Source organism: Zalophus californianus, chromosome 7 (genome assembly GCF_009762305.2).
Source record: "Zalophus californianus isolate mZalCal1 chromosome 7, mZalCal1.pri.v2, whole genome shotgun sequence".
In the NCBI taxonomy this organism is placed as follows: Eukaryota; Metazoa; Chordata; class Mammalia; order Carnivora; family Otariidae; genus Zalophus; species Zalophus californianus.
The window spans coordinates 17,020,115-17,044,154 of NC_045601.1; the positions used below are offsets into that span (position 1 = coordinate 17,020,115).

Below are 24,040 nucleotides of genomic sequence, written 5' to 3' on the forward strand. Positions count from 1 at the left end.
TTAATATCCTTAATTCATCATGGAAGATTTAACTGCTAAAAAACAACTCCAAACAGGCCTTGTATTCTGATAAAAGATTCTGTGCAGTACTAAGTATGTGTAGTCGGATAATTACAAAATAACACATACTGAAAAGATTTTCTGTTCACGGGTTTTTATTCAATCAAAATAACACTTTGTGTGTTTTAATTTAAAAACTTAGGGATGCATCCTTGATGGCAATGAGGAGGCGTATTGAAGGTTTGACCCCAGAAGAAATCAGAAATCTTTCAAGAGAAGAAATGCACATGCCTACAACTATGGAGGATTTTGAAATGGCTTTAAAAAAGGTCTCTAAGTCCGTTTCTGCTGCAGACATTGAGAGATATGAGAAGTGGATATTTGAGTTTGGATCATGCTAAATTCTCACATGTAAACTGTGAGAACCTGCCTTAAGTGTTTGAGTAATAATTAAATGTAGTATTTCATTGCACTGAGTGCTATATTTTTTTTTAACTTTGATAATGGTAAGATTTAAAAAAAAGTATGATTCTGAATAAAGGCAATTTTTTAAAGCTGAAAGCAAATCTGTTTTGGGTATTACCTGATTTCTCTCTCTGACCATGCTGTGTTGCAGCACAGGTACGATCACTTAGCTTGGAAGTGTCTTTGCATGCGCCTCTAAGTACAGCATCTTCCCTTCCACGGTCCAGCTGCCATTCCTTCTAGGGAGTAAGACTGGCTCTAGCTCCTTGGGTGCCAGTGGGTAACTGAAAATTCCCGAACATTTTTACACAAGTAGCCAGTTGATGCACAAACCATGCCCTCGTTGTGCCTTCCTGCTTGGGGTTACAGGAGCTTCCCTCCTCTTCCTGGGAGGGCTTTAAATACCCGTCATTTTCTAATGCACTTAAAAAGAAAAAAAATACATATATATACACACTCCTGCTTGACCTTATTCTGCCTACGTATGAGGCTGCACTGTAGGCAAACAGATGCTTGTAAGCCAGTGCTGCTCACGCTGCTCTAATGAATGAAACTCACGAACCCGTTCACTCACGGATACAAAGCATAATGAAAATAATGGTGCAACTGTAAGTTAATAAATGAAAGTTAATGGTATAAAATCTTACAGGTAAGATGCCCATTTAGGATTTTTAAAAAAATAACTTGTTATATCATCCTAACCATAGAAAAGAGCACCATGCCACGGTCCCGGTCTCACTGGTAGGGAGGGAAGGCGGACAGGACCCTGCTGACAGTGAAGGCCACACTCTGCAATGGGCCACATAGCCTCCTGCATGGTTCTCCTCACTAGAGCCTCTGTAGACTCAATGGATGCAATAAGACCCTGTCATTATTTGGAGTTGGAACTGGAGATTTCTAGCATCTTGACAGAGGAAGGACATAAAGTGTTACTAGCTGGGCGACTTGAGGATCAAACTGAATCTCATGCTATTATTCTTCTATAATATGGAGAAAGTGTATTTCACAGGCTGTTATTCCTTATTAAAAACAGCTAGGCAAATGAAACCTCACCCCTTCACTCTACTGTCATCCTTCCCCCATACACACATATCTGTTGAGCCTAACTCTAAGGGGGTTTTACTTTTTCCCCTCCTCCCTGCTTAAGGTGGTTTTAAAAACCAGTCCCTACTTTCTTGAATGGTATTTTTAAAATGATGGGTTGCAATAAAAAATTAATAAAATAATAGGAAATATCTACCACTTGGAATAAAGGTATTTTAAGTACTAGATCACATAAAATAGATGTCAGTGTGAGTGACGGTTAAAAAAAGACCAAACACTGTTGAAGGGTAAATAGCACTAAGAACCACGAGAACAAAGGCACGGTCTAATTCCAGGACACTGACGGATGGACTCCTTAACTGATCTGAGCCCTGGTTTCAGCCAGTGTATGTGAAAGGAGCTCTTACATAGAAGCAGTTCTTGCCTGGGAAATGTCTTCATACCAAAACTCTATACTGTTTCCTCAAAAAAAAAAAGTTTATTTTAGAGTGAAAACATGTCACTACTATTTTTAAATCCTGGTGCATTCAGGTAAGTAGTCTTGGTACAGGATACAATCAAATCATGATAAACTTCAGTGATTTTATACTGAGTCACATACTTAATATAAAGGCACATTTTACTGAATAAAAAAATATGTTAAATTCTTGAGCTTTTAAATTAGAATTTCATAAAGTGCTTTTCATAAAGTCTCATATATTATAGTAATTAAGTGGATAGAATTTCCCTTACAAGGCACCTTGAAAAGTATTGGCACATGGCATTTTGTCCTGCCTTTTTTTTTTTTTTTGGAAGTTTCTTCACGTCTTCTACTTCATTTAAATTTCCCTTAATTCATCATCTGAATAGCCAGCCCTGTTCTAGAGTAAGGTGAACTTTAACCTGTCACTTAAAGGTCAAGTTTTAGGCAGTTTTAGGAGTTCAGCAATTTCCCTAGTGTATAAACAGATTCTTAGCGAATTAAAGAAAATTCTATTCAAGTGGCAAATTTTAGAGCCAAAAGACTAATTCAGAGTCCATGATTTGAGATGGTGTTTTAAACACATGCTTTATCTTCAAGGTTTTCTGCTCTTTTCTCAGGATTATCCGGAAATAAGCTGATACCTGTGACAGGTATAACACTTACTTTATCCAATTGAAGAATCCCTCTGAAATAGAAAAATAGAAATTAAATATTTCCTCTGTCTACAGTTTGATAGTATGACAAGGCTACCTCAAGGATCTTTAGGCAGTATTTTCCCTTTTGTTACTTAAGTATCTGACCAAGGAGGAGGTCTCTGGATTGGATCCAAGACCTGTTTTGGAAGATCAGTCTCATCCCAATCAAGATGTCAACAGAAGTTCGTTGTTTATAGAACTGACCAAGCTGATTCTAAAAGTTCACAAGGGAGTATAGCAAGAACAGCTGCAACATTTTTTATTTATGTATTTTTTTAAAGATTTTATTTATTTGATAGAGACAGAGGTAGCAAGAGCAGGAACACAAGCAGGGGGAGTGGGAGAGGGAGAAGCAGGCTTCCCGCGGAGCAGGGAGCCCGATGCGGGGCTCGATCCCAGGACCCTGGGACCATGACCTGAGCCGAAGGCAGACGCTCAATGACTGAGCCACCCAGGGGCCCCACGAATAGCTGTAACATTTTTTAAAAAGAACAATGGGGAGAAGAGACAGTTGCCTGGTTTTCTTAAAGCAGTACAGTAATTAAAACCATGCTACTGGGGCGCCTGGGTGGCTCAGTTGGTTGGGCGACTGCCTTCGACTCAGGTCATGATCCTGGAGTCCCGGGATCGGGTCCCGCATCGGGCTCCCTGCTCAGCGGGGAGTCTGGTTCTCCCTCTGACCCTCCCCCCTCTCATGTGCTCTCTCTCTCTCTCTCTCATTCTCGCTCTCTCAAATAAATAAAATCTTAAAAAAAAAAAAAAACCATGCTACTGGCACAGCACTAGACAGCAGTGAAGAATAGTCCAGAAATAACACGAATGTATGTGGGAATTTCATTTATAATAAGGTAACATTCCGATTCCGGGAAATGAAGAGGTATTTTAATTGCTCTCCATATTTCTGTACTGATGAAATCTTTTACTACCAGAAAGTATCCTTAGTACAACTGCCATTGATAAAAGTATACTGCAAATCTGGTTTTTAATTTTACACTGCGTCTCTTCCCAAAGAGAAGCCCGTAACAAAACATTTGGTAAAACTATAAAAAAAAGTGGTTTCCTAGGCAGATTTACAGAATAAAGTTCAAAAAAGGTCCTGAGCTTCCTGGAAGTCAAAGGAAAAAGGAAGAAACTATTAAGTTCCAGAATTTTCATTTTCAGAAAGAAATGGTAAAATGGGAATTCTTCAGGGGAAACCAAACTAAAAGTGGGAGGGATACTAATATTTCTTTACTCCGCAGGCTCTCTGCTTGCATGATGGCCTTTTAACAAACCCTTTAAGGGAGGAGTTAGTTCAATGTTACACATGAAGAAATGCGAGTTTCAAAGACCTTATGACAAGCAAGTGGAAAAGTGAATGTTTGAATTGGGTCTTTTTTCCTATAAATCCTATGGCTTTTCCAACATAGTACAATATAAGCCAAAAACTGTGGCTCGCTGTGTGAGATTTACTTCTATCAAGACTACTAAAATGACTATTTAACTTTTTTTTTTTCTTCTAAGTAAACTCTACTGCCAACCTGGTGCTCCCACTAATGATCCCAAGATCATGAGCTGCATGTTCCACCAAGTGAGTTGACCAGGTGCCCCCGACTGTTTAACTTGTAAAAATGCTAAGAATAAATTCACTTTTACATTTATAAAATAATTTCTTATGGTTAAAAAAATCAAGGGGCGCCTGGGTGGTTCAGATGGTTAAGCGTCTGCCTTTGGCTCAGGTCATGATGTCTCAGGGTCCTGGGATCGAGCCCCGCATCGGGCTCCCTGCTCAGCGGGGAGTCTGCTCCTCTCTCTCCCTCTGCCCCTCCCCCGGCTCTGCTCTCTCTTGCTCTGTCTCTCAAATAAACAAAATCTTAAAAAACAAACAAACACTAATGTTGGGGCAACCCTCTCAGTCCCCTCCCTCCTCGGGAGCTCTGTACCATCACTTCGCTGTCACTCAACAAACAAAATGCTGTTTCAAAAACAACACTTACTTGTATTCACAAACTGGGAAGAGCACCTTTAAGATGGTTATTACCATAGCTGCTCCTATAATTCCAACCACCATGACGTTCAGAAACATAAAGAATACTGGAAAAACACTGCTCCAGAACCTACACAGATCTTTTCTGAATTTTTCCATCCATTGACACATCACCTGAAAAAGGAGTTTTGATTAGACAAGCCAAGTATCATTTGATCTCTAAGAGACTTTAAAAATTATGTTCTAGTTTTGGGTGATGATAAAATTCTGTATCTTGACTGTGATGCTGGTTACATGGGTGCCTACATTTACCAATAACTGTACATTTTAAATGGGTGCATTTTATTTTAAAATGTACCTTGATAAAGTTATTTACAATTTTAAAAATTATGTTCTAATAATACAGACATAGGAATGTTGCTTTGTTATCCTTTACAATTATTTATACTATTGTCTATAAATTAAGTGAACGTTATTGCTAAACGGTAAGAGGTTCGGCTAGTCTACGCAAAACAGACCAAAGGCAACCATGGGTTTCTAATAGCTGGAGGACAACAGCAGAAGAGAAAGACAAACGTCTGTTTGTGGCTTTTGGCCCAGACGGGGAATTCACTGTGCACAAAACATGCTGTTGTACTTAGAGAGTCAGAGGAGACACTAAGGCGCACAGATGGTGTGGGAGGCCTTGCTCTGAGGGAGGCAGGTAGGCAGGGTGAGGGTGCTGGCATTCAGGCAGCAAAAAGTGACCAGAGTTTCTCCAGCAACCCCAAATAAGCAATCCCAGCCTTCAGTGGGAACTTAAAAGAAGTCTCTGGAATCCTTTGAGACTAACCACAGACCTTGCTCACTTAAATAGAAATTATTTCAAGAGGCCTAGCTAATACATACAGAGGTATCAAGATACTCAGTCTGAACCCTGAATGTATTTCCAGGCAGCCATATCATGCCCTTAGTAATAGAGGAATACTTAATAGGTGGAAATACACACTTAACGTTTGCACCCAGTTTATTTAATCCTAGTAACAACTGCATGATTTTACCGATTAAAGTGGATGCCCCATTGTACAGATAAAGAAACTGAGGTTAGAGAGACTAAGAACTTGTCCGAGATCACACAACTAGTACGTGGCAGAACCAGAATTCAAACCCACGCGGTCAGACTCCTGCAAGTACACCCTTCACCATGGTGCGCTCGGTCACTGCGAAGATCCCGAGTGCACCGTGCGTGTGCGCACACGTGTGAGGTACCAGTCACAGAAGCAATAAACGGGAATATGGGAATGACTCTGGAACTGAAAAGCCCCCCCAAAATTAAATCCAATGACTTGATAATCATTATCTAACTGTATTATTACACGAAACTTGAAAAATGGGAAAACCTGAAAACCTCACGCTGAAACAGCAAAGAGTCCACTATTAACGATGTTTCACACTCCCAATCCTCATGGTTTCCACCTCATCTGGAATGCTATTTTCTTCCACAAATGTTTGTAATATAAAGATAATCCCAAATACCTGATTTACCTTATATGAAGATGGAGGCTCTGCTCTGAGAGGAGTCTCAGGTAGTTTGCCAGGTAAAGCGTCTTCATCTACGGTAGTTTCCACATTCCTGATAAGATACTGGCTGGTGGTCTGCAATGAGCTGACACTTTCTACTGAGAAGTAAGAGCCACGTTACCAAAACGCTAGGTACATGCTGGTGTCTCTCTTACTAGTTCTAATATGACTATGCCAAACACAGGTAGGATACTAAGACTATATTTTGCCAGAGGAGAAAAAAAATAACATTTGATTGTTCATGTTTAAATGCCAGAAAGGAGCCATAAACTCAGTTATAGGAAGCTATACCAGTTATGATTCTATCATGCAGAAAGCAGAAAGTCAAACTTTCAAAAAGTTCCATGTTTCAATGGAAAAAAATGAATATTTCTTTCTCTAAATGAACCTAAACAATATTCTTATTGTGTATTTGGTGACGATTGCCCAGAGTGAGGGTAGCTATTTACCACAAAATGTCACCAAGCAGTCATCACTGGTCACTTTTTGTTTTGATCACTTTCTATTAAGACTCAAGATAGGGGGGCACCTGGGTGGCTCAGATGGTTAAGCGTCTGCCTTCGGCTCAGGTCATGATCCCGGGATCCTGGGATCAAGTCCTGCATCGGGCTCCCTGCTCCTTGGGAGCCTGCTTCTCCCTCTGCTTCTCTCTCTCCCTCTCCCTCTGTCTCTCATGAATAAATAAATAAAATCTTAAAAAAAAAAAGACTCAAGATAGGTTCCGGAAGTTCTTAAATGGACATATAAAGTAACAGAGATGTTATAAAGCATTTCTGAAAGAAGCCTACTTCCAAACACATTAACTACAGTTAGGAAGCTATCCACTAAAGAAATAATTTCCTTAATACTTTAAGTGACAGTCTTTCAAAGTACCTTTTTTGGAGAGGTTGGGAAGGGTAAATAAAATGTCACTGTCTCGGGAAATAGAATACAGCATGCTTTCCTCCAAAGGCAGGGTATAGTTTGAATGTCTGAGTATTCCCTGGTTCTTAACTAAAATGTCAATTTCAGTAACATCCTTTTGTTGAGCCTATGAAAGAAAAACAATTATTCTTTATTTTAAATAATGGCACAACCCCATAAGAATCTAAAAGTAACTTTTCCTCCTTGTTCTCTTTAACTAAAAAACTTACCCTATTCACAATCACTCTGTATTCCCCACACTTTGAGGCATTTAATTAGCAGCTTTAATCTGACTGTTGTAGCATTCAGTGTTATAAGCTTGCTCTCCATCCCACTTCATTCCCTTCACTCACTCACTCTATTTACTAATGTTTATATTTTAAAGTGATATAAACATGTATAAATACAATCAGTTTTTTTTTAAATTAAGAATTCAAATGCTAAACAAATGTTAAAACAAGTAAAAAAATTCTAAATGATTGTATACAGGCAACATAAGGGTACCATTTTTCCTTATCAAGTCAGAAATAAATAACATAATAATACAACACATGCATAATACCCAGCATAAATCTTTAGAGTTTAATTCCCAACCAATAATCATATTATCTTACCTGTTTTCCATCAATCTCTACTACCTCTTCTTGAATGACAATTAGTTGCAAACTGGAACCAGATGTCATAGGCCACTCATGAACTAAAATCCTTACACTGACAATTCCAAAATATTCTTTTTTCTCCACATTTTCCAGATTTTCACTCTTCACTATAAAAAAAAGTAGTGACAGCTTTGAACAAAACAAATGCCACCAAATCTATTACTGAATTTGATTATTTTGATGACATTTACATGGAACAAGACAGTTGTGTAACAATTTCTTTGCCTTTCTTAATCTCGCACTTCACTGAGGTTACAGAATTTATGAAAATAAAGACAACTTGACAAATTTTCACAATGTTTACGGTCATTCGAAAAGGGAAAAATGCTTGATGGTCTTTAGACTACCACACTAGCAACATCATTCCTATTCTTTTAGATACTTTGTCAAGGAGGAATGAACAAGGGTGCCTGGGTGGCTCAGTTGGTTAAGCGACTGCCTTCGGCTCGGGTCATGATCCTGGAGTCCCGGGATCGAGTCCCGCATCGGGCTCCCTGCTCGGCAGGGAGTCTGCTTCTCCCTCTGACCCTCTTCCCTCTCATGCTCGCTCTCTCTCTCTCTCTCTCAAATAAATAAGTAAAATCTTAAAAAAAAAAAAGGAGGAATGAACAAGGTCTAACTACCTACGAAGCAGGCCAGAAGACACAGCTAATCCCATGTTATAGTAAAGTTAAGTACATTCATTCATCCACTCATTCACAACATCCAGGGATACAAGGGGCCCAAGCAAGGACACGGAGTTTTTTTCTCAATTCTTTCTCCAGGAAGTGACCTGTTGCAGTTGGAGAGGGCAGGAATGGGGAAGAGGGTGGGGCAGCCCTGTAATTACTCTCCACCAATGGAGGATAGAGCAGGATTAGCTGCTGGCCATACCCCTCTCTAGCGAAGAACCGCCCCCCTCCCCCCCCCCCCCCGCCCCGGCAAACCCACCAGTGGAGGAGGGGTGTGGCAGCGGCAGCTGATCTACAGAGCCAGCGACTACCCTACCGAGGCAGAAAACACTACATAAAAAGATAAATCAATATAAATCAATGAAACTAGTGCAAAAGGAACATTTAGTTTCTCAAACGTTAGTCCCTCAAATGTTATCGTGTAAGGATTGTTAGCCAAAAAGGAACCCAGATGCATACTCTGCATATAGATCCAGCTGTTTAAATGGATTCTGTGCCTTGATAGGGCTATTTCCCTTTATCTGGAATGTTCTCTACCTCTCACTCGCTCCTCATCCATTTTTAATAAACTCCTACTTAAGTAGTTCTAGCTACTGTACCCCTGTAGCGCTGAGTTCATGCCTTTTTTTAAGCACTAACTTTCTTACAGTGTTGCTCTTCGTTTATAAGCCTTCTGGGGGAACTTGCTGCTCTTCTCCCTCTGGTCTGCCTAAGCTCCCTCCCATCCTCTACGGCTCCTAACTGTAAAACTTCCCATCTTCTGTGGTCCAGCTCAGAAGTTTTCCCCGGTTGCCCACTGGTCTTGCTCACAGACCAGTAGGCTCCTCGTCAGCTTATCTGTCTGTCCAAAGGCTGGTGCACTAGGTCACAAGAGATTCAATGGATGAGAAAACGCAGTCATATAAAGACATCAAAGCGGTGACTCTTCAGCCCCCAAATCTGGCAGCCCTGCTGTAGAATAAAATAAAATAAAAAACAAAAAAGCCCTTGATATTCTGACTTTCCCGACTGCGGTAGGCAACTTTCAAAAATGGCTCTCCATGACCCTTGACTCCAGCAATTCATGTCCTTGTGTGATTCCCTCCCACTAAGTGTGGGCTGGACCTCGTGACTTATTCCTAACAAACAGAATAAAGTAAAAGTGATGGAAAGTCACTTCTGTGATTAGATTATAAAGGCTGTGCCTTCCGTCTTGTGCGTATTCGCTCCTACCGGCAGTCTCCCTTGTCCTCTCACTGATACAGCCGGCTGCCATGTTGTGAGACGCCCTACAGAGGTCCATGTGGCCAGGGAATGAGGGAGGCCTGCGGTCAACCTCTGGCGAGGAAGGGAGGCCTCAGTCCAACAGTTCACAAGAACTAAATCCTGTCAACAACCATGACTGAGGTAGGAAGCAGATCTTCCCCAGCTAAGCCAAGCTCAGGTTCTTGACCTACAGGAGCCATGAGATAATACTATTGTCAGCTACTAAGTTTAGAATTAAACTGTTACATAGCAACAACTAACTAATACACCTACCAGAGAAGAAGTTTTTAAAAGAATTAAGAAGAAGAAGACTTTATGCTGTTGTTGTATTTGTTTTGAAGGTTGTTGTAACTGATAGGATGGGCATTTACTTCAGCTGTCAAAGAAACTCAAAGCAGCAGCTGGGATGACCAGCAAGGTGACTGTAATACAGTAATACAGAGGGCAGCCAGGTCACAATCGGCGGCAAGTTCCTGATGAATACGCCATCAATGGAATTATTACTTAAACCAATAACAGCACTTCTTTTCCTAGCTATGAACAATTAGCTTGTTGTATACCAACCTTCTCACCGAGAGCCACTAGAAAAGATGTAAAAAAAGAAACACACACATATGCACTCAAAACCCACATCTGTCTAGAGGCAACAGAGAGCTAAAAAGTCAGCCAGCGCCCTCACAAGGCATTTACTGATTCCCAAGCTGAACAGGTAGAGAAGCTGGAAAGCTCAATAGAAAGTAATGCCTCAGAGTCAGAGAAGCTAAACAGAGCTAAATGGGCAGACTCTGGCAGTCCCACATAGAGGGGCATAAAATAAAGACTATGGCTACCAAGGTATCTAGGACTTGTGACAAGATCCTAGAGAGAAGGGAAGAATAGAAGCCAACATTCTATGCAATCCTCCCGCAGCCCCCGGGGAAACATGTGCTGATTAGTTAGGTCAGGCGGGGCTGAGAAACTGAGCCTATACTTAAGACACTAAGAAGAAGTCAAGCAGAACCTCTGGCAGGCTCATGACAGTGGGGAGTGTGGGGCCCACAAAAGGAGGGACCCTCATAAACACCCCAAGTTTTCATTTGGGACCTATGATGAGCTACATCTGAGGAATAACAGTTAATAAGAAATAGACTAAGCCTCACAAAGATGAGAATCCAGCCTTCAATCAGCCCAATCCTTGATTTAAAAATTAAGGTATTCTGCCCCTTATTATCATGACTGCTAGGGGTTAAAGTAAAGTAAATCCTCTTTGGAGTAAGATAATATTATCCAGAGACTTTATAACTTTTCATACACAATTTCAAAAATAATATATTGAAGGAGAAGAATCAAAACAAAACAGACCAGAGGGGCTCAAAAAATTACACTGGGCAGACATGAACTTTAAATTTACTGAAAGTAATAGGTTCAAGAAAAATAGATGATGGGGCACCTGCATGGCTCAGTCAGTTGAGTGTCTGACTTTGGCTCAGGTAATGATCTCAGGGTCCTGGGATCGAGCCCCACGTCAGGCTCCCCACTCAGTAGGGAGTCTGCTTCTCCCTCTGCCCTGTCCCCTGCTCATGCTCTCTCTCAAATAAATAAAATCTAAAAAAAGAAAAAAAAAAAATAGGGGTGCCTGGGTGATACAGTCTGTTGGGCATCTGACTCTTGGTTTTGGCTCAGGTGGTGATCTCATGGTCCGTGGGACCAAGCACCCCAGTGTTGGGCTCAAGCACAGCGCAGAGTCTGCTTGAGATGCTCTCCCTCTCCCCTCTGCCCCCACCCCGTTCATGCTGTCTCTCTCTAAAGTAAATAAATCTTAAAAAAAAGAAAACAGGTGATAAAATGGAGGATTTCACCAGATAAGTGTAAGCTATTAAAATCTAAATTAAGAATATAAAATTAAAAAAAAAAAAGAGCTGGGCCAGTGTCCAGGGCCTGAGCAGAAGATGGAAAAATAAAGAAAAAAGAAGGGCACCTGAGTGGCTGCCTTCAGCGCGGGTCTTGGTCCCGGGAGCCTGGGACCAAGCCCCGCGTCGGGCCCCCTGCTCGGCGGGGAGCTTGCTTCTCCCTCTCCCACTCCCCCTGCTTGTGTTCCCTCTCTTGCTGTCTTTCTCTCTCTGTCAAATAAATAAATAAAATCTTAAAAAAAAAAGAATAGGAAAATAATATAAAAACCAACAAGATAGAGGGGAATGATGAAAGAAAAAATAACCCAGAAGAGTGCCAAAAGGAGAAGAAAAAGGGACACGGAATGGCAGGGGGGGACACAAATAGGAAACAAATGATTCAGATTAAAGATTTAAATCCAAATATATTAGTATTACATTAATATAAATAAATCAAAATCCAAAATGAAAGACAGATTGATAGACTGATTTAAAATAAGACCCACCAGTATATATGCTGCTTATAACAGATTCACCTTAATTATAAGGACCCAGAAAGATTGAAAGAACATGGAAAGATAGCACACAACAATCCACCTCCCTCCCACTTGCCTGGCCAAAAAGCAATTACTATTAAAATAATATAGATAAAGCTGACTTTAAGGCAAAAATATCACTAGAGATAAAGAAGGCCATATTATAATGATTAAAAAGTCAATCTACAAAGAAGACATAATAGGTCAAATCTGTATGAACTTGGTAATATTGTGTCAAAATATAGAAAGCAAAAAATTGACAAAGCCGGGAGAACAGACAAATCTACATAGATTTTTTTTTTTTAAAGATTTTATTTACTTGACAGAGAGAGACACAACGAGAGAGGGAACACAAGCAGGGGGAGTGGGAGAGGGAGAAGCAGGCTTCCCGTGGAGCAGGGAGCCCGATGTGGGGCTGGATCCCAGGACCCTGGGATCATGACCCGAGCCGAAGGCAGACGCTTAATGACTGAGCCACCCAGGCGCCCCCACATAGTAGATTTTTAACAAACCATTCTCAATAACTGATAGAACAAGCAAACAAACAAAAAAATCAGTACTTCTCTAACAGACTGAACAATATGATTAACAAAAAATTTTACCTGACATATATAGAACATCATATCCAAGTAATCATATGATGTACTTTCTTTTCAAGGACACATGGACATCACCATTTCTTAAAACTGACCATCTGCTAAGCCACAAAGCAAGTCTCTAATTTCAGGGGTTAAAATTACACACAGTGTACCTCTGATGATAGAGGTGGAAACAGTAAAAACAAAAGTTCCAAAATGTTTGGAAATTAAGTACCTTAACTTCTAAATGACCCACAGGACAAGAGACTATCACTACAAATAACTGGAAAACACTGTGAACTGAATGACAATGAAAGTACGTAACAAATCAAGCACAAAATACAATTGTTTAGAGAAAAATTTACTGCCTTCGATGCATGTTACAAGAATACTATACGTATTTCTCATATTCTTTATTTCCTCCAAATACTGTGATACAACATAACATATAACATATTTGCTTGTCTTTAAACTCAAGATTTTAAAAGGTTAAAAAAATGTTATCTGGACATAAGGGTAGAAGAAACAGAAAACTAGAGAATTAGAGCAACAATTTATTTTTCTATTTTCTTACAACTGTAATAAGCACTCCTCCAAGATTTTGCCTCGTACTTGTAAGTCTCCACTTATTACCTCTCCGTACATTCTTACATTGATATCAACCTACCAGAAATGCAGCTCCAGTCAATGACAATCTCATGAGAAAGAAATATGAATATGCCAGAAATAACCAATATAAAGTAGGATTTTAAACACATTAGTGTTATTATACATTCCAGTAATGATGTATATTATTAATTTAAAATGGAAATACATCACATCAAAGAACCGTGTTTCATGAGTTTAGTATTACTAAAAACAGAACAATTATGGAAATAATTTAGTAGTACTCACCTATCAAAGTCTGACAGCTTATTCGGGTTACACCACTATTTACAGGGAAGTCATTTACATATACCTGTCCACTCTCATAGGTTATGTTAAGAACAACCTTAAAATAAAGCAGCATATACATTAATTCCAATGGTTTATAAATGATGACAAATTCTTCATGTCAAAAATACATTATCTAACTAAATTAGATGTGCAGGGAAAAATAACATAGGCTGCCTACTACTTAGCTAAGTGATATATTAAAACATAATCAAAAGGAGACAAACCTGTTCTTTAGATACTTCCCCATCACCTTTCAGGGTAGTTACATTAATTCTGATGCTGTCCTGCAAAACATATATCAAGTGGATAGGTAATGCATTTCACAAAGTAAAAACAGCTCAGTTTTTTTCTTTTCCCCTCAACTATATTTATTGTATAACTGCTTATAACATCTAAAGAACATTTTTTTAAAAGCCGGCATTTTTATTTTTACAGCCTTTTTTATGTCCTTACTCACAATTCCAACTTTTCATAATCTGTATTTTTTCCACTTAATTATGAAATATGTCACATTTTCGAGCATATAGTATGCAAATGTAGAGTTTAAAAAAAAAATAACACTCACGTACCTACTACCTAGGCCTACTACCTAGGTTAAAAACTCGAGTATCGTATACACCTCAGAAGTCCCCGGCATGACCCTCTCTGCCCCATTCCCCTCCCTCCCCTCAGAAGGAATCCCTATATTGTCTTCCACGTGAATCATTTCTTGCTTTTCTTTATAGTTTTACCGTGCTTGTCTCTCTCTAAACAATATGTTTAGTTGTATCTGTTTCTAAGCTTTATGTAATACATACAATTTTGTATGTATTCTTCTGGAACTTCTTTTATTTAAAACTGTTGATGCCTGCAGCTGAAGACATTTATTTACGGTGCTGTATAAAAGCCCATCAAATGATTACCAATTTACTTATGTGTTACACTATCAATGGACATTTGAGTGGTTTCCAACTTTTTTGTTTTCATAAACAAAACTGCTCTAACCCTTCTGCTTCTTTTTTTTTTTTTTTAATTTTTCTATTTTTTCCTAGTAACCTCTACACCCAGTGTAAGGCTCGAACTCAAGAGCTGCATGTTCCTCCAGTTGAGCCAGCCAGGCATCCCTGCTCTAACCCTTCTTAAATATGTCCCGTAGTGTCTGTGGACAAGTATGTACTGTGCACAATCCGTTTTAGTGCTTCTCAAGGTATGCTCAAAAGCAGTTACTCAAATATTTAAGTTTATTAATGACCTGCTTCTAAAGAGAAGAAAGCACAGTTTTAAGAAGTATTCACCAATACTCACAGGAATTACAATTTGTCATTTGTAAAGCAAATCCTTCCCTAAGTTTATTCACAGTTAGACACTGTTATCCTAGAATTAAAAAAAATATTTTTTTCCTGGGGGGTATTCTTAACTTAGAAAATAGGAAAATTATTCATAATCAATATAATATACAAGTGTATCTCTTGGCACCGTGACTATCTCTAATACTTTATATATTTCCAACAAATGAGAGAATAAGACTGAAGTGATTTTATGAGGTTGAAGTGATTCTACTCAAGGAACAGGACCTTAAGCATGGAAAGCCTATACCATACATTTGGGACACTTGCCAACTTACATGGGGGCCTACGAAGCTTCAGAATCAGCCTGGTCCATCCTCATCTAGAACTAAGCATAGGCTAGAACCAATACACTCATCTCTAGAACAAACTAACATTCAGTAAGTCATCAAACTGGTGGTTATATTTTTTTGTGTTCTAATTCCAGCCAAGAATTCCTCTTCTCAAACTAGAGGATCTGTTAACTATACACTCTATTGTTCTTCTAACAGCCAGAGATAACCCTCCAATGATCGTATTCTAAGAAACCTTTCCACAGCTTCTGCCTTTCAGTAGTATTACTGTTAGTAATTTACTGCACTTACATATATCACTTGCCTAGTAAAATCTGGGGTTTGTAAAAGACAATTAACAGCTACTATCCTGCTGTATTTTGCAGGAACCAAATTCAATTAAATTTTTTGCTCTTTCGAAATGATTTCATTTCAGAGGAGACCCTAATCCCTTACTGCCTCCTGGGCCCAAGTTCAGAGATAGGTCATATTTCTTGCTCTTCCTGAGAACCTCCAACTGAACTGGAAGTTCAAGATTGTGAGCCAGGACGACGGATACTTAAAGAGTGGGTGGTAGAACTGAAGTTTCTACCCACCCATTTTCAATTCTTCCTCTAACTCCTTCACTCACAAGATGCCCAGCTGGTTCACATGGCTTCCTAAGGACAAAGGTAATAGATATTGCGTTTAAAATAAATGAATTAAGTCTCAGGGAAATATATGAAATAAATATTCACACATATAATATGTGTCCTCTGGATGCCTCTCTTTGGTGACCAAGTCATTTTAATATTAGAAGAATGTACTATAGGGCGCCTGGGTGGCTCAGTTGGTTGGGCGACTGCCTTCGGCTCAGGTCATGATCCTGGAGTTCCGGGATCGGGTCCCGCATCGGGCTCCCTGCTCAGCAGGGAGTCTGCTTCTCCCTCTGACCCTCTTCCCTCTCGTGCTCTCTCTTTCTCTCTCTCTCAAATAAACAAAATCTTTAAAAAAAAAAAAAAGAAGAATGTACTATAAAAATCTGCATTATTTTACAATCTGGGTAACCTCGACTTCTAACAACTGCACATGTAAACAAAACAGAAAAATGTCTATAATCCAGTAGATCTGCATCACTGAGAGAATTTTCCTGACTTTCAGTTTTCTTACATTCACATCAGGTTAGATACAAAAATGAACAGATGAACAGATATGTGATAAAGCATAAAGAAAGTACAGTAAAATATTAATGGTGGTCTAAGTTTGCACTATTCAATATGGTATCCAATAACCACATGTGGTTATTTACATTTAAATTAAAGTTAAATAAATAAAAGTTTAAAAACTCAGTTCCTCAGTCTCCCTAGTCAGCCACATTTCAAGCACTCACTAACCATGGTAGTCCAGTGGCTACCGTAATGGACAGAGCAAACACCATCACTACACCAAAGTCTACTAGATGGCACTCATCTAACGTGGTGACCACCATAACATTCTTTCAAATGTTCTGTACATTTGAAAATTTTCAAAATAGGGCTGCTTGGGTGGCTCAGTCAGTTAAGTGTCCAACTGCTGATCTCAGCTAAGGTCTTGATCTCAGGGTCTTGAGTTCAAGTCCCACATTGGGGCTTAAACATAAAAAAAAAAAAGGAAAAGAAAGGACAATTTTAAAAATAAAACATTGAACAATTTAGATCAAGAGGCTTCAGCTTCCCATATAAACATTTCCAAGGAATGAGAGTCTCCCTCTCCCTGCTCAGCATTCTTTCATCTGTGAAATTCTGAGTTTAGATCTGGACTTTCCAAAAGTGGAAGGAGGGCATAAAAAGGGAGAACTGAAATGATGAGCTCACTAAGCTCGCAGTAAAAATGCATTTTTCTCAGACTATAGGACAGACTTAAGAATCCTTGGAGGGACACCTGGGTGGCTCAGTCAGTTAAGCGTCTGCCTTCGGCTCAGGTCATGATCCCAGGGTCCTGGGATCGAGTCCCACATCAGGCTCCCTGCTCAGCGGGGAGCCTACTTCTCCCTCTGCCTGCCACTCCCCCTGCTTGTGCTCTTTCTGTCTCTCTCTCTCTCTGACAAATAAATAAATAAAATCTTAAAAAAAAAAGAATCCTTGGATTCACAAGTGATTATGATGAATCTTTAAAATTTGGAAAACAATGGAGTTCCAGAACTTTAAGAATCATTTCATTTTTATTTGGTCTGTTGGCGCTCACCAATCACATTCATATTTTTGACCAGTTGCACTGTGGTCCATACACAATTTCAGATACAAGTTGTTCTTATGGCTTGCATTGTTGTGCCTTCTTGAAATGTCCCAGCAGAATTAAAGTGAGATATTCTCGTTATTTTTGTTCTCAGAGAGAGTAATGTCATTAAAAGTAAAAAAAATAAAGATTTTTTTAAGTGGTATTTATGGTGTAAGTCACCCCTGAATTTACAGTATTCAAGTCTTGACCAGTAAGAAAAAGTATACTTATATTGTTTCTTTTCATTCTGGGAAAACTCCTCTTTTAAAATCTTCAAACTTTTCCCAACCATACATTCAATCGATGAACGGCAAATACTGGTTTAGTTAAGCATGACTCCCCGGCAAAAGCGAGAAGAACCAAACACCCTCTAGTACAAGGGCGCAGTGGTTATCCAACTTTAGCTAGCTTCAGAATCACCTGGAGGGCTTGCTGACACAAATTACTGGGCCCCACCCCCAGGGCATCGGATTTGTGCGTTTCCAGCCGGTTCCCAGTGGATGCTGGTGAGGCTGGTCCCCGCCACGCTTAAAGATCCACTCCTCCTAACAACCACCAAAGAAAGGGACGACGTCAGCGTTAAGTGTCGGGTCTCCAGCCCTTCTCCTTCTCCCGCCCCGACGACCCGGCGTTGGCGCACCTCCGAGCCCTGCACGCTGGGGGTAAGGCAGTGCTTCCCGCCGCCGCGGGAGCAGACAGGTGGCCTGGAATCGCTCTTGTTCTTCACCCAGCCACTTCCACATTTCCCGAACACTGCCTGGCCCCAGTGCCGGCTCTATCCCAGGAAGGCGCCATTACAAAAGGCTGAGAGCACTTGTGATCGCGTACTTTCGACGGCAAAATCCCCGCCGGCTGGCAACAGTTGGGACTGCCGTAAGAATCCCTAAGTTTCGCTGCACTAGGCTTAACCACATATTCAGTAACCCTTTTCGCTCTCTCGCCGCCTTCTCCCAGGCTGCCCCCATTTCCTTGGATGCTTCACCCCACTCCTCTCTTGGGCACCCGGACCCCCGCCCCTGGCCCGCCGGCCGGTGGCAAGAAGCGTCGATGCGGACGCCAAAGTCCCACGGCTCCGGCCCGGGCCTCCCCGGAGGGTCCGTGCAAAGGAGCGGCCGAGCCGCGCCCGCCTTGCCCTACCTTCGGGGCTTGGGGCGGCAATGGCAGCTCATTGGTAACCGTCATCAGCCACCCGGCGGCCGGCAGCGCTGCGAGCAGGAGCAGCCGGAGGGCAAACGGCGCCGGTGGAGAGCCCTCCATTTTGGACAGGCCAGCGGCGGCAGACAGCCGGGAGCTGAAAGCCGAGCCAGCCCGAGGGGCGGGGTCAGGGGCGGGGCGAGGCTACCGAGGGGTGGGACCCTGGGGGACGGGGCGGGGCGGAGGCGAGACGGGCCCGGGAAGGAGCCGGTGGCAGCGGACGGCTGGGGCTCCGGGGAAAGCGGGTTGCGCATGCGCGCAATGTCGGGGGGCGGAGTCAAGCTGGGGAAGGTCCGATTTGGTCATTAGCCTGGCGGTCTGGATTGGAGAGAAGTACCAACCCGAAGGAGTGAAAATGTTTTCATTGACATTATTTTTTAAAATTAGAATATACACTAACGAGACTAGTATGGATACGTATGAACATAGCTGTATCTATGTGTACACATATTTTATATATGTATAAAATGAAAATAATGGTAATATCGCAGAAAACTATACATTATAAACAATATGTCACGTTTAGAGGGGGAATTTTATTAAATCGGTAGTTCTCACCCATGACTGCGCATGGGAATTGCCTGAGCAGTTTTAAAAATTACTGACTCTGGGGTTCTTACCGGACACCCGAGTGCCTGATTTCGTCTGGGCTGCTGTTCTGGCATCGATGGTTCCCCAAGTGATTTACTGTGCCAGGGTTGAGGATCAACCACGCATCAAATGTTCAACATTCAGCGGATCACTGTGAGACGCCATGGGAACAACACTCAACAGGAAACCACTCCACCTGGGCTCTAGGGGCGCTTCTAGTCAGTTCATTAATCTACAAAATGAAGATGGCGGATTTTTCTTACCCCTATCATGTTTAAAAAAATATATATTTTATGAAACTATCTAAAGCAGAGAATGCCAAGAAATTCAGGCATTTCGGATTAATAGGATTGAATGTTGATTGAGAACTTGGAGACATTGCCATTCAAGGCAGAATAAGAAACATTTAACCTTTTTTTAAAATAAAACTTTGGACATGGAAAGAACACAGGTCTCTCTCTTAGCCCTTCTTTATCAACCCCTCTCCCCGTGGATACTTTTCTAGCTAGGATAATTACAAAATATTTGTAGGGTATACTACAAAATCATTCAACTAACTCCTTGCCTACTGTGAGATATGCAACAACATTATTAACTTGCAAGTGGTTTCTGCAGTGAAGTCCCACCCACTCTTGGGTTCCAACTACAACCACCTGGTTTTTCACTCTATTTCAGACTTCTGGGATTAAAAACGAATCTGGAGATCAGAAGACATGACATGTGGATCTGCATAATTTGAATTAGTAATATATGTATAAGATTTTAAAGTACATTTATATGAAAAAGTAGACAAAGTGAAGTAGCCTGTTTTTTTTTTAAGATTTTTTTTTTTTATTCATGAGAGACAGAGGGAAGGAGGGAGAGAGAGAGAGAGAAGCAGAGGGAGAAGCAGGCACCCGAGGAGCAGGGAGCCCGATGCAGGACTTGATCCCAGGACCCTGGGATCATGACCTGAGCCAAAGGCAGACACTTAACCATCTGAGCCACCCAGGCACCCATGAAGTAGCCTGTTTCCCAACAGATCCCTCCCTATAGTCTGACTATCCATTATCCTTCCACTTGTTTTGTCTCCATAGCTAGCTCTGAGCTCCAGAAAGGCTGTGGACAAAAACCAGTAAAGAAGCTTGCTAGAGTTGGAGTTTGTTGGAAGTTTTGGAACACACCAACAGGCAATTCTCTGCCACACCAACTAAGTGTCCTACAATTTAATTCGGGTCTGATATTATCTACCTAGAGATTGCATCAGATCCCACAGGATAAGGGCTCAGTCCCCGGAGACAGCCCCCGCCTACTCTCACCCACACACACTTCAGATGCCAATTGCAAGCCCAGGTTATTACCTGTGCTTTTGACCAATCAGCTACAGAGCAGAGGTTCCAATGACTCCCCTCCTTGGATTGGATTAATTTGCTATAGCGACTCATAGAACTCAAGGAAACACTTACTTATATTGGCCAGTTTGTTAAAGGATATAATAAAAGAACAGCCAGATGGAAAGAGATGCATAGGGTAAGGTAAGTGGGAAGGGGCAGAGCTTCCATGCCCTCCCCAGGCACACCATATTCCTAGCACCTCCCCCTGTTCACCAACCTTAAAGCTCTCTGAACGCTGTATTTATGGGATTTTAAAGGAGGCATCATCAATCATTAACTCCATTTTCAGCCCTTGTCCCATTTCAAGAGTATGAGGGGCAGGGCTGAAAATTCTAAGCTTCTAGTCACATCTTGGTCTTTCCCGTGACCAGCCCTCATCCAGGAGCCAGCCAGAAGCCCACCCAGAGTTACCACAGTAGAGCAAAAGACATGCTTATCACCCAGGAAATCACAAGGGTTTCAGAAGCTCTGTGTCAGAGACAGAGTCAAAGAGCAATATTATGGGTGCCTGACTGGTTCAGTTGGTAGAGCATGTGACTCTCAATCTTGGGGTTGTGAGTTCAAGCCCCATATTGGGCCTAGAACTTACTTTAAAAAAAAAAACAAAAAGAGGGGGCGCCTGGGTGGCTCAGTCAGTTAAGTGTCTGCCTTTGGCTCAGGTCATCATCCCAGGGTCCTGGGATGGAGCCCGTTGGGCTCTCTGCTCGGCGGGAAGCCTGCTTCTCCCTCTCCCACTCCCCCTGCTTATGTTCCCTCTCTAGTTGTGTCTCTCTCTGTCAAATAAATAAAATCTTTAAAAAATAAATAAATAAAATAAAAATTAAAAAAAGAGAGAGAGAGACCAATCTTAGAACAAGAGATCCTCCTAGTGTTCTTATCTCTTAGGAAATTACAGGGTTTCAGGAGCTCCATGCTAGGAGCTGGGGGCAGGGATCAATATATATTTTCTATTGATTCACAGCATGTCTTTTATATGCAAAACAACCAATCCAGAGCCCATATTCTGAATTCCTTCCTCCACCAGGCTTTTATGGTCCAGGAGGCAATATTCCTCCTTCCTAATCATCCCAGGACCAGGTACCAGACAACTAGAGACAGCCTATAATATACCCCAGAGCCCACTGGTATTATTCAAACTAGCCAATTCTAAGCCTGTTTATCCTACTTTGTCTCACCTTGCTCGCATGGAAACCACAATAAGGACTCCTGCCTATAGTTTCCTCTTGGCTCCTTCCACCTCCTGACCAACCCTGATACTTTTCTATTTGGCCCTGCATGGCATGTTGTGCCCCCCCACCCCACCCCTTTGGGAACTGTGAGTAACAAACTATCTTTTCAGTGGCAATCATCTTCTGACCTGTTGGCTTCACCATACATGAATAATAATAAAACCTACATTTTAAAACACCATACTAATATCTACTGAAAATGTCAATGCTAAAATAATCACAACAAAGAAAAGGCGGTTGAAGTTCTTTTTTTTTTTTAAGATTTTATTTATTTATTTGAGAAAGAGAGAATGAGAGACAGAGAGCATGAGAGGGAAGAGGGTCAGAGTTGGAGAAGCAGACTCACCACTGAGCGGGGAGCCCGATGTGGGACCCGATCCCGGGACTCCAGGATCATGACCTGAGCCGAAGGCAGTCGCTCAACCAACTGAGCCACCTAGGCGCCCAAGGTGGTTGAAGTTCTTGACAAGGCAGATGAAGAAGCTGGTAAAGATTGCTTCTAAAGAGGGCAAAATGTCCTGCTTTCTAGCCAGCCAGAAATGTTTTCTAGCCCCTGGACTGTCACTGTCCCAGATATCTTACTATAAATGTTATGACAACAGTGACTACGATGAATCTCAGTTCACCAAATTGAGATTCCTCTGGGTGTGAGGAGAAAAAGCAGGAAAAGGAACAGATAAAGAAAATCATGCTGGGCTTGTCAAGCACATAAATGCTTCTGCACCATATTTGATCATAAATATGTGTTTTTGTTGTTCATACATTTAGTCATTTAAAATGAGGATTTTACTTTTGGCAATCTTAGTAAGGCTACAGACATTTGAATGTGATTGTTCAGATTAGTATATGAAATGATGTCAACAGAGAAATTGGTCATAATGGTTGGTGATGTTGATATTCGGAAGGCAATACAAATTTACTAATCTTTTCTCTAGACTAAATCTACTTCAGTAGTTACATTTGGTAGAATTGTGAAGGTTGTATCTCATTTCTTTTCACCTATATATCTACTATATAAACCACTTAAGTATTTATACCATTAGAATTCAAAGTGTAATACGATGCTGACAAGCATAAACTATATAACATCATGAAATAATATTTTTCCCATGAAGGTAGAATATTTGATATTTAGTGATATATCAGTGTGTATATATATTTAGTATAGCATAATTTAAAGATATAGCAAATTACACACTGAAGAATAAATAAGGTATTCTATCTTGGGCTTAAGATATCACACCTGGGCCTCGAGTCTGCAAAAGAGTCTGGCCATATCATTTATGGTGATTAGTGTATCAATTTATATGTTAAATCATTCCTCATATTTATTATGTCAATTTCTAATTCTGTTTGAATAGTCCAAATTTGTCTTAAAAATTATTTAACTTTTCCAAATCCTCTCTTTTTCTTGATCTATTTCTTTTAAGCATACACAGAAAATTTTTTTTCTATTTAAATTCAATTAACTGGGGCGCCTGGGTGGTTCAGTCAGTTAAGCTTCTGCCTTGGGCTCACGTCATGATCCCAGGGTCCTGGGATCAAGCCTTGTATCATTAGGCTCCCTGCTCAGAGGGGAGCCTGCTTCTCCCTCTCCCTTTGCATCTTCCCCAGCTTGAGCTTCCTCACTTGCTCTTTGTCAAATAAATAAATAAAATCTTAAAAAAATAAATAAATTCAAGTAACTTTAGTGTATTACTAGTTTCAGAGGTAGAGTTCAGTGATTCATCAGTCTTATATAATATCCAGTGCTTATTACATCACATGCCCTCCTTAATGTCCATCATCCAGTTACCCCATCCTCCCACCCTCCCTTCCAGCAACTCTCAGTTTGCTTTCTATGATTAAGAGTCTCTCATGGTTTGTCTCTGTCTCTGATTTCATCTTGTTTTATTTTCCCTCCCTTCTGCTATGGTCCTCTGTTTTGTTTCTTAAATTCCACATTATCAGTGAGATCATATGATAATTGTTTTTCTCTGATTGACCTATTTTGCTTAGCATAATACCCTCTAGTTGCATCCACGTTGTTGCAAACAACAAGATCATTTTTCCGTGAGGGCTGAGTAATATTCCATTATAAATGTGTATACACACAAACACACACACACACACCACATCTTCTTTATCCATTCATCTGGGCTCTTTCCATAGTTTGGCTATTGTGGACATAGCTGCTATAAACATTGGGGTGCAGGTGCCCCTTCCAATCACTACTTTTGCATACATAGAATT

At 40.8% G+C, this 24,040-nt stretch overlaps 2 protein-coding genes across 5 annotated transcripts in view; one reads left to right on the forward strand and one right to left on the reverse strand.

Annotated features, from left to right (window-relative positions):
• Positions 1-558, forward strand: part of KATNA1 (katanin catalytic subunit A1) — a 35,028-nt gene extending 34,470 nt beyond the window's left edge. For all 3 annotated transcript variants that reach the window (XM_027602720.1, XM_027602719.2, XM_027602721.2), the window contains one exon: positions 203-558. In XM_027602720.1, the coding sequence (XP_027458521.1) occupies positions 203-401 (199 nt within the window). In that variant the 3' untranslated portion in view covers positions 402-558. The remainder of the gene's footprint in view (positions 1-202) is intronic.
• Positions 143-18,733, reverse strand: GINM1 (glycoprotein integral membrane 1). Of its 2 annotated transcripts, none has more exons than XM_027602723.2 (8): positions 18,559-18,733; positions 13,814-13,873; positions 13,548-13,644; positions 7,711-7,862; positions 7,067-7,223; positions 6,158-6,288; positions 4,644-4,807; positions 143-2,657 (listed from the first exon to the last, which is right to left on the reverse strand). In XM_027602723.2, the coding sequence occupies exons 1-8, from the start codon at positions 18,676-18,678 to the stop codon at positions 2,546-2,548; spliced, it is 993 nt and encodes a 330-aa protein (XP_027458524.1). In that variant the 5' UTR covers positions 18,679-18,733; the 3' UTR covers positions 143-2,545. The 2 variants fall into 2 exon arrangements, with proteins under 2 accessions (XP_027458524.1, XP_027458523.1); XM_027602722.2 differs by having other exon boundaries at positions 6,158-6,291; positions 18,559-18,731.
• Between the last annotated feature and the right edge of the window lie 5,307 nt (positions 18,734-24,040).

Bases quoted from the DNA above. Each gene is read 5' to 3' on its own strand.
- GINM1 (XM_027602722.2), bottom strand. From the start codon at position 18,678: ATGGAGGGCTCTCCACCGGCGCCGTTTGCCCTCCGGCTGCTCCTGCTC. The intron at 6,292-7,066 runs GTACTTTGAAAG...CTTACTTCTCAG, and splicing joins TCCCAACCTCTCCAAAAAAG to TAGAAAGTGTCAGCTCATTG. The intron at 2,658-4,643 runs GTAAGTGTTGTT...TTTCTATTTCAG, and splicing joins TTCCCAGTTTGTGAATACAA to AGGGATTCTTCAATTGGATA.